At 39.7% G+C, this 13,064-nt stretch overlaps 1 protein-coding gene across 7 annotated transcripts in view; it reads left to right on the top strand.

Annotated features, from left to right (window-relative positions):
• The window catches only part of FOXN3 (forkhead box N3), a 304,442-nt gene that overhangs the window by 201,519 nt on the left and 89,859 nt on the right, over nucleotides 1–13,064 (top strand). For all 7 annotated transcript variants that reach the window (XM_073349399.1, XM_073349401.1, XM_073349402.1 and 4 more), the window contains exon 4: nucleotides 7,579–7,643. In XM_073349399.1, coding sequence (XP_073205500.1) covers nucleotides 7,579–7,643 — 65 coding nt within the window. The remainder of the gene's footprint in view (nucleotides 1–7,578; nucleotides 7,644–13,064) is intronic.

Below are 13,064 nucleotides of genomic sequence, written 5' to 3'. Positions count from 1 at the left end.
TTGCTGTTGTAGCTCCCAAATAGGGCCGCTCACAAACAACCTGACAGCATGTAGGGCACACCCTGAGTGTCTGTGTATAGCGGCAGCCTGTCAGCAACACACCAGCCACACTCTGGCTTCCACCAGCCTTGCTTACTACCAGCAAGGTGACCTCAACATACTCCCAATCCCGAATTTTCCCAAGAAACATTTGTTCTGCACTGTCCCACCCTTTCCTGGATAGTTCAGATATTAAAGGTCCATTGCCCCTGTAAAGGGTCAATATACAACAGTTTCTCAACATTGGATTAGTGTAGATTAATAATAAAACAAGTTTATTTAATCACAAAGAGAGATTTTAAATGAGTACAAATATAAGGTGAAAAGAAAAGGAGTACTGGTGGAGTACTTAGAGACTAACCAATTTATTTGAGCATAAGCTTCCGTGAGCTACAGCTCACTTCATCAAGCTCACAAAAGCTTATGCTCAAATAAATTTGTTAATCTCTAAGGTGCCACAAGTACTCCTGTTCTTTTTGTGAATACAGACTAACACGGCTGCTACTCTGAAACCTGTAAATATAAGGTGGTATTCTCTTGTAACAATTTCTGACTTTAAAGATAAAATACTTTCTAGTAGGTAAAACTAAACAATTGTGGTCATATTATTCCTGTCCCATGTTCTTTACATTCAGTGCGTATAAAGCAGTGTGTTGGCTTTCAGCTGATGCTGTTGATCTTTAGAGCTTTTACCAGTGTAGGCTGTATTTAAGTCTCCTTTCAGAGCTTCATTTTGACTAATATCTGCTCTGTCACTACCCACCTTTTAGGGACCCTGCCACTTGCTGTGGCTAGCCATGGAGCATAGAACTCCTTTCCCCTTGACATTTTGTCTCTGTTAATAACTCCCTGCTTCAAAAGGAGTTTAAACTATATTCTCTGGGGGGTTTTTTGTTTTTGTTTTTTCTTCCCCTCCCCCCATTTCCTCAAGGTATATTTTTAGTAATATAATCATTGTTGGCCCCAGACTTAGTACCTTCCCCCTCTCCATTCACATCATACCTTAACTCTTGTGTTTGGACCCATACAACTGGTTTTGTTTGAATTTGAGAAATCTGTTTAATCAGGCCTTTCTGAAAAGGAGGCCGGCTGGAGTTTTGGCATAAATGTAAAATACTGCAACTTTGAAAGAGGAGTTATGTCTTACTCTTTTGTTTGGCTGTAAGAAATGCAGGCTCTTTGCTCTAATGTAAATTCCAGCAGACAAAGGAGTTTTATTTCCTTGTTGTAAGTCTCTTACAGCCTATACACTTTTTAAGATCTTGTAAATCGGTGATCTATACATTTTGATAGAAATAATTCAACTACAGGGTCACACTTTTCATTGCTTCTGTGGGCCAACCTCCCTTCACACACCAGGAGCTCCTGGTTGGTTGCCTGCTGGTCGGGCCAGCCTGCCATGTTTCCAGCAAAAACAGTTGTTAAAATTGACACTTTCCTGCAGGATGTTTTAGATTTGTGTGAATCAACTTTTCCTGACTTCAACCTTCCCACCCCACAACATCCTATCAGACAAATTTCTAGGCAGCTTTGCCCCAAACCTTGTGTGTCCCTCTCTTCAATTCCCAGAAGCTCCCTAGTGAGATTGTGACAGGAGAGGAAAATCAGCCAGTCATCTGATTCAGTGGAAATTGGGCTTTTCCAGTTGTCACCAAAATCAGTAGGGTTCTTCCCATTGATACCCCTGGATCTTCAAAAGTTATTGTACAGACAGAAAAATGCCATTGACATGACTTCACTCAGTCATTTATTGTTGAGCATTTTTGATAGCTTACTGGATGGATGAAGATTTTCTTAACCATGCAGTGCTCTACTAATAGGAGCTTACATACATACCATAGTTAGAATGACTGACCGGATTTGGAGGGATTCATCGTGAATTTAAATGCATGGGCCTGCACCCCATATAGTTGTGAAATCTGCCACTGTTAGCATGCATTTTGGATTAACTGCCATTACAGTCTACACAATGGTGGGTACCCCATGGCTGAGAGTAGGATTGAATCTTCAGTTTATCTTGCACAAAATGCAGGTAATAGAATGATTGTCCTGCAACAAGAGGACTGTTTATGCTTCTGTATATTTTCTCAGATGCAATCTGTTCTTATCCATGGTCCAGTATATTGTTGTCATGCTTCAGATGACAAACCTTGATTACATTTTAAAATGTTGTGTCATTAAAGCCAAAAACAATTGGTCAAAACTACATTTATATCTACTACTGGGACAGTTACTTTGATTAGACCAGGGATCAGCAACCTTTGACATGCAGCCCATCAGGGAAAGCCACTGGCAGGCCAGGACAGTTTGTTTACCTACAATGTCCACAGGTTTGGCTGATCGCGTCTCCCACTGGGTGCGGTTCGCCGTCCCCGGACAATGGGGGCTGCGGCGAGCACATCCCTTGGCCTGCACCGCTTCCCACAGCCCCCGTTGGCCTGGGACGGCGAACCGCAGCCAATGGGAGCCACGATCGGCCAAACCTGCAGACTCTGCAGGTAAACAAACCGTCCTGGCCCGCCAGAGGCTTTCCCTGATGGGCCATGTGCGAAAGGTTGTCGATCCCTGGATTAGACCTTTTAGTTATAGTTTAATACTGACTACATATAGCAAATCTGCATTAGGCCAGAAGTTCTTAGAACCTCGGAGTTGTTTCCCAGCTACAATGTTTGTTGTTCTATCCAAACTCTTATTTTAGTTAGCTCCGCAAGTATTGTGTATTTCCACTTCACAGTTTGTATTTCTGACTAATGTTAATTTATATTCTGCTGTCTTTAGAGCACAGCATTAAAACACTTTTGTGACACTGAAGAAGAACCTGATACTGAATGCTGTAGAATGGTATGGTTGCAGAATGTTCTAAATAAGACAGTCTTAAAGCCTATCCTTTCACAGATCCATTAAACTGTAAACTTTTAAAATAATAAGATAGTGAAGGGTGTTTTATGGCTTTAAGTCATAGCAACTTTAAAATAGCTGTTGCTTTCTTTATGGATCAGTTTCTAGTTTCTGAACACTAAGTCACATTTGAAGTGGACCTCACACTAAATGGTAGTACGGTATTCTTTTGCTTAAAAGTTCGGTATTTCTAGTAGCCCGAGGAGGATTTATTCAAGGAGAATCTAAGCAACTGGATCTCACTCCTGTTGAACACGTTTAAAAAAAAAAAAAATCTTAATAGGTGGTATAAAAGTAGCATTATTATTACCAGGATATGCTGGTCACAAATTACTACTTTTTATATACTCTATGGCATGTATATTATTATTTTGTATTCACTGTTGTAGAAAACGGAAAGCTAAATAGTCTCTTCCTGAAGTAGTTTACAAATTATATAGCCAACTGAATGTAGCCCAAAAATACTCTGGATGACCCAAAGGGTGTTTTTTATCATAGGTGGTATGTGTAGCGTGAGCTTTTCCAAAAGTTGATGTCATCAGAAACAGGGAGGAAGCAAACACTGAATACTTTAAAACGGAGAGACTGTTTAACTCTCGTTTCTCAAATTGAACTAAATTTTAACAGTTAATACCACCTGAGACTTTGCGTGTAAGAGTTTGGGAACTGGAAGCTAATTTATCCATCAATTACCAGTTTTAGTTAAACGTGAGCACTGTTCTGCAAACACTGAGGCTTATTATTGAAAATCTTGATCTGTCTCACTCTCTGTGGCACACTGCTTACACATCTGAATTTCCAAATTTCTTCCCTGGAGATCTGCACTCAATTTTCTCAATCTCAGTGGGCTCAGGTTGGCTCAGATTGAGTTTTCATGCGAGTCTCTGGGCTTTTTCAGTTTCAGGAAAATACAAGGTAAATCCATCATTGCTTTGTGTTTCCTACATCGTAGACTTTATGTCTAGTCAAAAATATAAGTTAATATCTCTTCTGCTCCCCCTTCCAATTCCCAAGTTACTCTAATAGTCTGGTTGTGAGAAAATTTCATTAAAACTTCACTTCAGGATTCTACTGAATTCTACATGGGAACCTTTTACATAAAGCTGGGAATCTCATGTTCAGCCCTCTGTCCAGGACAAGTTTGTGCAGCATATTTGCCTTATCATTTTGCAACTTTGCCGTGTGCCAACCCCAAAGATGATTCTGGACTCAGTGAGGCTCTAAAAACTTAGGGTCCAGTCCTACAAGGTGCTGTCATTTACCTCCATGTGAATTCATAGTGTCCAACACCTTGAGCATCAGTGCCCTGATTTGTAAGGTAAGGAGGTGTACAGCAAGGATGTTGCTAGTCATTCACCTGTAGGTAAGTAGGTGTGTATACATGCATGATCCATCTGTGTTTGGACATGTGCATGCATATGCATATACATTATTTTCACGCTGGTAACAATGATTCTGTAATACTATTTTGGTTAATTCTGTCCTGTGCTATAAAAAGTTTGTATGCCTAGGTTATTGACTTGAATTCTTTTACAGACCCTATATTAATACTTTATTTAAGTGAGTCACTCAGTGAAGCATGTATATGTTAGCACAGAAGTCTCTGCAGAATAATTTTTTTGAAAAGCAGCATGTTTTTTATTCATGGCATTTTATCAGAACCTTGCTAATGGGGCAAATGTAACAAAAGGCATCTGTTTTCTATTTCACTGAATTTTGTGCAGTAGTAGTCAAACAAAGAGAGAGGAAAAAAGTAATGAACAGAAATGCTGTGTTGCTTTCTTTAGACCATGCATCCAAAGATGGAGGAGATGGGGGTGGATTAACTGATATAGCAGAAGTTGCTATATCTTAATCTTCCTGAAAAGTATCTGTTTTTGTTTTTTTTTTAATCTGTGTTTGGATTTGCATCTAGGGGACTTCTTTGTATCCTAGTAATTTATGCTTCCAATGTGCTTGTTTCAAGATGAGTTTATAGTGTAGTAAATATATAATTCTGGGTTGTTTTTTTGTTTTGGGTTTTTGGTTTTTTTATTTAGGTTTTTTTTTAAAGCTTCAGTGCACTTTCTTGCAGCTCATATAATGATTTTATAATAAAGATCCTTTAACGCATCTTTTTTTTCTTCTTCCCTCCAGAATGCTACAATGTATTTTTTTGTTTTAAAGATATTTTCCCCCTAGAGTTTGTGCTTTAAAATGCTTTCCATGCCTAAACCCTATCAACATACCTGAGATTTCTAGTTTATAATAAAAGCTTATGTTGTATTTAGTGCCTTTTGTACTGAAGGTTTCCCAAGTACCTACAACTAATTAAGCATCACTGCATACAGGTGTCTTTTGTGGGCACCAACCTGCACAAATCACCCTGCACAGCTATGGAGAGAGGGGAATATTTGGCAAATAGAGTAACACCCTACTGTTACTAAAGTGCAGTGGCTTTTTAATGTTCACACAGGATCTGTTTGTTTTTTTTTAAAAAAACTCTTCCAAAATACCTCCACATGCTAAGCTGCATAATACTCTATTTTTCTATCTCAGAAAGCTGAAAGTCTAAGTTGACCTGCCTGCAGATCTGTTATTTCCTTAAACTCTTTGGCTGGAACTCTTGTCATAGATCCTGTTCATTTCTCATGAAGTACCCTGTGTGCTGAAGCTGCTGTTAGTTATGTAGGTAGTGTTCTGTGAGGAATAATTAGATACAGTTTAACAGATTGTTTAGAGATCACAATGCATTAGGACGCTAGTTTTCTTGACTTGTTTAAGGCTCTAACAAACTGAAGTTTGGTGGCGGGGAAAAAAAATCTCAAATGTTGGTAGGGCAGCTATAGAAACACCACAAGTTCTGAGTCAGCACTTCACACAATTTCTTTTTAAATCCTCCAGCTAAACACAAATCTGTGTGAAATAGTCTTACTCAACCAGATGATAGCGAGACCCACTGTAGCAGCTTGTCATATGATTTACACCTGTCTCCAAGTCCTCCTCATCTCAGCTACAGCAACCTCCTCATCTCTTGATTTAAGAAATGCAATCTTGCCCAGCTTATATGCTGCAAAGATCATTTCCCTATCTCATTGCTTTGACCATGTTCACCCCTCTTTGTGCATCCCTTCTCTGTCTCCCCTTTCTCTATGTTGTCAAACACAAAGTACTTGTCTTCACTTTTGAGGCTCTTGGCTGCTTACATCTGCCTGATCTGTCATCTGTTGTAGGCTGTTAAGATGTTGACTCCTGCCTCCACTCTGAAAATGATGCCAGCCTTCATTGCTAACTTGTTTAATTTTCAACCTGGGATCTTTGTGCTTTCTCCGTTGCTGGCCCTCGTGCTTGCAAGGAGGTCTCCATAAATATTTGCAAAGCAAATTCATTATCTACTTTCATTATCCATAATCCCTCCTTAAAATTGTCTACCAAAAACTTCACTGTTAGGCTACTTCTGCGTCAATATCACTGCCTATTGTCTCCCTGTTTCCTAGTGCTTCCCCATCTGTTAGAATCCACTGCTGTCTATGCTTAGATTGTAAGCTCCTCAGGGCAGGCCCCTTTTTTGTTCTATGTTTGTACAGTGCCTTGCACGGTGGAGTCCCAGTCCATAACTGGAGCCCTATTCATTACCTCAGACTACGTAATAAATAATGACCAATAAAATAAGTGTCTTGTAAAATCATGGCTCTTGTCCAGCCTTCTAAACTTACTGTCCATATCAGTTGAAGTTATATTCTTATTAATGTGATTATTAATGATGACACAATGAGATGTCACTTGATGCATGGCATTCTTAATGGAAGTAATATTCCTATGAAAATACAGAAACAGTACAGTATTTACCGAAGCCTTTTTTATACTACTGCTTTTAAACTGGGAAAGTGGGTTGTTCGGACTAAATGCTTGGCTGTAAAGTATATTGTTTTCCAGTAGTAGATGCATTTTAAAAAACCCAATGGATATTTTTTGCATTGTGAATTACTAAATATTTTTTAAAAAAGAAAAGGAGTACTTGTGGCACCTTAGAGACTAAGCAATTTATTAGAGCATAAGCTTTCGTGAGCTACAGCTCACTTCATCAGATGCATATCGTGGAAACTGCAGCAGACTTTATATATACACAGAGAATATGAAACAATACCTCCTCCCACCCCAGCAGGACAGTGGGGTGGGAGGAGGTATTGTTTCATATTCTCTGTGTATATATAAAGTCTGCTGCAGTTTCCACGATATGCATCTGATGAAGTGAGCTGTAGCTCACGAAAGCTTATGCTCTAATAAATTGGTTAGTCTCTAAGGTGCCACAAGTACTCCTTTTCTTTTTGCGAATACAGACTAACACGGCTGTTACTCTGAAACCTAAATATTTTTTGTGACTTTTTTTTCTTTTCTCCATGCTGCCTTTCTTTCTCTAAATTAATATGTGGATGAGTGTGAGGCTGGAGGGTTAGACTGAGGAATGCTTTTTTGTGAATCGAATGTGAAACTTAAATCAACTTATCATAATAACAAGAGTGTTGGGTCCTGTTTTAAAGTCAGTCAAAACATGACAAAGTTGATACCACATTAAAAGGAGAGGACGTCAATAAAATAGTAACTTGTAAATTACTAAATGTACATGAGATTTTCTTTACACTTATTTCTTGTTACCTTTAGCACATCAGGTCCACCCATTTGGTCAGGAAGCACCTTTTTCAAGAGAAATGGAGCCCTTCTACAAGGTAGGTCATAGATATATATGCATCTCCTGAGTAATTATTCTTATTAACGTATTTTCGAGTGATCATAATTTTCATATTCTTCTTTTTGGGGAAGAAGTTCAAAGTGACTTTGTGGTTTTATTTGCATTGTACCTGATTCCTTTTATTTCAGCTTTCTTTAAATCCTGGTTTCATGAAAATAGCAAATTATTACCCAGAAGTGATACTGACTGTGAAAATTGCTACTTTCTCCTTCCTCAGATTGATTTGCTTATTGTAAATTATAACAATTTTTTCTTGAGTGAAATTGAGAGTACACAGCAGAAAATGTCCTAGGAACAATTTAAACTGTGTTGATGAAGTAAAATTCTTCCCTGAAAGAGAGAGAGAGAGAGACTTTCTTTTACTTCCTAGCATGCATTCTCTAATTGTGCTGATGCCAAGATGTCTCTTCGGGTGGCCATGTGTCAGCACCACAGTGGGGAAAATAATTAGAGGATTTGTATCAAAGAAAACCTCCCAAGTAAAAGTATGTTTATTCTTCTTTATATTTGTATAGGACTTTGGAATTATTTTTGTTTTTATTTCAGTGTGACGTACAATGTGAACTAAAACTACGTAGTTTGGGGAGTTTAATAGGTGTTAGGGGAAGGTTTTCAGAGAGTTCTATTAGATTTTCATTCTTCAGAAAGAGTATTTTTGTCTTTGCTGCTGTGTATGTATAAATTCCCTCATAATTAATGTTTCTTGGGAACATTACAAGAAAACTCTGTCTCAAAATTATGTCAGTTTGTTTAAAATTTGTGGAAATAACTTGCAGACTTTTCATAAGACTTTTCTGTTCTGGGGCAAACAAGTTTTAACTTTTGTATTGAGATCAGCCTGTGAAATGTATCAATTTTGGGATCTTATTCCTCAATGCTTGAAAGTTTTATGCAGGTAGCTTCCATTCTAAACGAAGGTACTCCTACCCTGTAAAATGTCCCAGAGATCAAGAGGGGATTTAACATTGAGGTCAATGGCTCACATGAGGCCATACCCAAAATTATTTATACAAAGATAGTCACAAAATAGAAGGGAGTGGAATGTGGCTGCTCTCCTCCCCACAGGGTAATCAAACTACTGCAGTTCAATGTAGAATATTTTTGAGACAGTTTTCTGCATATTTCTAAAGCCTTGCATCCTTATTTTTTCCTTGTGTCTTTGTTATAGTGTGTTCTGATGTATTTCATTAGAAACTTCAGGCTGTTCTTTACTTCTAGGAGACAGTAAAGCCTACAGAAATTGGATCCTTTTCCTTTTTTGTAAGGACAATATGGATTTGATGTCTTCATAGTCACAAGACCATATTGGAAGGAATGGTCAGGGGGAGTCTAATATGTCAGAAAAGTTTCTGCTTCCCTCATTCAGGGCTTGTCTGTGATTGAGTAAGATGTTTAGAAGTACCCTTAATACCATTTTTTCTATTGTTACCTTAGAAAATGAGAGAGATGTCAAGTTTGAATGGCACAAATGTTGACCTCCCTTTTCTTATATTACAAGATGTTTATGAAGTCACTATAGCCATTTTTTATTCCCCACACCTCCGCAGAGATGCCAGCAGATATTTTCTCATTACAAAACCAGGCAACTGTCTACTGAGTAACTGATTGACGAGCAAAGCTTTCAGTTGGGCTGGTATTGAGCATAGCCACATCAAATGGAACAAGTTAGCCAATATTCTGTCCCAAACCCATGACCCCACTCCAGAATGGGGGGCGGACCCAAAGCATCTGTCTGAGACATTTCCCTTCATACTTCATGTTCCGATTTGAAATATTGTAGACGAGAGTCAAAAATTCCTTCAAATCTCTGGCTTTATTTTTAAAAATGGTGCTTATAGCTGTGTAAAATATTGCAGCAGCTGCTGCTACAGGTGATCATTCAAGTCTAATTTTGGTGTAAATGGGGTAGGTGGGTGGAGGGGGATGTCAGATGAGGAAAAGAGAGGCCACAGTGAAGCCCTGCAACCAGATAGCATTTTAAACCCCTTACTCTGCCAATCCCTATCCATTTTCTTGGGAAGAGGAGAACCAGACATTCACATGTGGAATTAACTCAACTGCTAGTTTCTGCCTATGCTTCTGTTTCCAAGGAAGCAAACTTTTAATTGGGGAAAAGTAAGATAACAGGAAGGGTTTTTAAAATACCTTTCGTGATAAGCATCTAGTTAAATGCAGAGAGAATGTTCTTTCGGTATTACAGAGGGTAGTCTAAAATGACTGCCCCCAAAATTTAGTAAACAAAACTTGTTAGTTACTGCACACACTCCATTTCATTTGCACTATTAAAGGAAAGTGCCCTTGGTTTCGGGGGGCTAAAGAGAGGATAACTCCACTGTGTTACTAGCTCCTCTTAGCTGAGAGAGACTGACACCTCTCCCTGTTTCTATCTGTGTTTTATTTCAGTTATTTGGCAAAGCAATTTTAACCCTTCTAAAGTCTTCCAAGGGAAAATGGTGACTGGGAAACCTGTTATCTGCAGACATCAAAATAGGGAAAGAAGAAGAAATAACAGAAGTTGAAATTAAGTGTGGTTGTCCCATAATCATTATGTCTTTGATGTAAAAAGAACAGAGGATTAATCCTGTTCTGGCTTTCTTCCTTCCACCTTGTCCAAGAGCCTTATTTAATCTCCCAAAATTGATATGAGGTGTCCCTTCTCCATTTAACTTCCCTGGGCATAAGATGGCTGCATCAGTTTCTTCTTTGCAGAGCTCTGTATTATCTGGTTCCTGACTTTGCCCTTCAACCTGGGGCCAAAGAAAATGAAAGAATGAACTTTATTTTTCCTGTTATACAAGGTCTTGCCCCAGCCACTCCTTAAAAATCTGCCTTTTCCCCCACTGTATTGGAGTACTGTGGTCATAGTACTCCAATACAAGAGCCGATGGGGCTGGCCCCGGGGGGCCCCCCAGTGCAACGGCACCCCGGGGCAACTCAGATTTAGTCATGGGTATTTTTAGTAAAAATCATGGGCAATAAAGAGAAATTCCCAGCCAGTGACCCATCCATAACTTTTTCTAAAAATGCCCATGACTAAATCTGAGTTGCCCCGGGGTGCCGTTGCACTGGGGGGCCCCGCGGGGCCAGCCCTATCGGCTGCTGCTCTGGGGGCCACCAGGGCCAGCTGCCTGGGGCTGATGAGCAGCGGCCGGTGCAGGTGCCCCCCGGGCTGCCTGGGGGGTGGCTCCAGCAGCAGCTAGTGTGGCTGGCCCTGGGGTGGCTCCAGCAGTGGTCAGTGCGGCTGCCTGAGTGGCTGGCCCCAGGACTAGTTGCTCAGGCAGCCCTGGGGTCAGCCACACTGGCCGCTGCAGCTGCGGAATTTCACAGAGGTTGCGGAAAGTCGCAGAATCTGTAATTTTTGCAACCTCCGTCACAAACTTGCAGCATTAGTCAAGATGCCCATGTGCTCTCCCTTCACCACCTGAACTCCCATGCAGATTCTAAAACAGTTTTCATAGTACACAGGACCTTTTGCCTCATCTAAGTTTCTAAACTTACTGCAAAAACTTCCCTAATGAAGCCCACTAGGGCTATTTTGCAGGATTACCAGAACTTCTAGGTTTTTTGCTGTCTTAGCTCAGTTTTCCTGTTCCTGTGCTTCGTTACACAAGCTGTTTTTGTTCCAAATCATCAACTTTCTCTTTTCAAACCTTCTGTTTTGTTCTTTATCCAGCAATTTTTAATTTATCTTTATTAAAACAATTTTCAACTTTAGTTTAGAGAAATTAGTGATTTCTTCCTATCATCCATTTTATGTGGAAAAGATCCTGTTCTTGTCTGGGACATCTGTGCCAGATGAGAATGGTGAGGTCACATGTAGCAAGGGTTTGAGGCTGATGTATGGGGTTCCAACAAAGTCAGCTGTATCTCTTTGCTGTGTGCTTGGTCATTCTCAGACCATGTCCCAATTTCAGGAGCGCAAGTGTAAGGAGATCAAGTTGCTTGCCAATCCATGGCTTAAGCATTGCCACTAAGCTGTCTTATCACTCCCCTCATGTGCTTTCTGTCCACCATTGCCGGTGCAAAACCTTGGCTTCAAATACTTTAAAAAATAAAATGAAAATAAGGCTACAACTTATTCCTCTCACTTATAGTTAGCAGTGATGCGGGAATAGTGACCTGCAGATTCCAGATGCTGACTAACTACCTGTATCTAAGATGTACAACGACTGAGATAAAATTAAAAATCTATTTGTAGCCAAAAATCTCAACTTTTGAGTTCCCTTTCATCTTGAAATACTATAGTTCAAACTTTTTTAAATGACCCACTCTTTCTTAATTGCCCTCACTTATAAAAACAAAGAACCCACTTAGGCATCTGCTGCAGGGTTTTATTAAGAAGTTGTATATTTTCAGAATGTTTTATAAAATTTGAACACCTCTCATGTCTTTCCATATTGGCTATGTGCTATTTGAGCAGTGAAGAAATACACCCGGCTGGTTATCAGGTATAACCACATTCTTTGTTACATAGTCTAATTTCTGATGTCTGTACTAGGAAGATTTTCTCCCCTAGTTCTGTTTAGCATAATGGCATTTGAAAGCCAGCCACTTGTAAATATGCAATAAAGTCTTGGTGTGTTTTGGATTTAAGTGAATTAGTGCTCTGGTGATCTTGAAAATGCCTGTCTGTGGGCCTGTGTTCACTTCAATCAATAGGACTGAAGCATTCAAGCAAACTGAAGTCAGCCTGACTTATCTCTGAAGTCACAACCCATTTTCCCTTCTTCCCCGCCCAGCAAAGGATTGGGGGTACAAATCTCATCCCCTTCTCTCCTCACAGCAGCGAAATAGAGAGGGGAAATCCATGTGCCTTCTTCTGATGTCACTTTCCTAGTAGTGAGGGAAGGATGTTCCCAATGGCTTGTCTACACATACAAATTGCATTGCTTTAACTATATCAGTATACGTAAAGTGGTATAACACCCCCTCATCCCCCAGTGTAGATGCAGTTACACCAGTTTAAAAGTGCTTTATACTTGGTATGCACCTTCCCTTAAGGGAATAAGTTATAATTCACATTTGTACCGATATATAAGTGCATCCATACTAGGGGCTTGCAGTGTCTTAACTATTTTGCTAAAGAAGTCACACAATCTATTAGAATTCTTTGAGGGGGTCAACAAGCTTATGGACAAGGGTGATCCAGTGGATATAGTGTACTTAGATTTTCAGAATGCATTTGACAAGTTCCCTCACCAAAGGCTCTTAAGCAAAGCAAGCAGTGCTGGGATAGGAGGAAAGGTCCTCTTATGGATCAGTAACTGGTTAAAAGATAGGATTCGAAGGGTAGGAATAAATGGTCAGTTTTTAGAATGGAGAGAGGTAAAGAGTGATGTCCCCCAAGGGTCTGTACTGGACCAATATTATTCATAAATGATCTGGAAAAAGGGGTAAA

Source organism: Lepidochelys kempii, chromosome 6 (genome assembly GCF_965140285.1).
Source record: "Lepidochelys kempii isolate rLepKem1 chromosome 6, rLepKem1.hap1, whole genome shotgun sequence".
In the NCBI taxonomy this organism is placed as follows: Eukaryota; Metazoa; Chordata; order Testudines; family Cheloniidae; genus Lepidochelys; species Lepidochelys kempii.
Note: the sequence above shows the minus strand (reverse complement) of the source record. Positions and strands in the feature narration are given on the sequence as shown.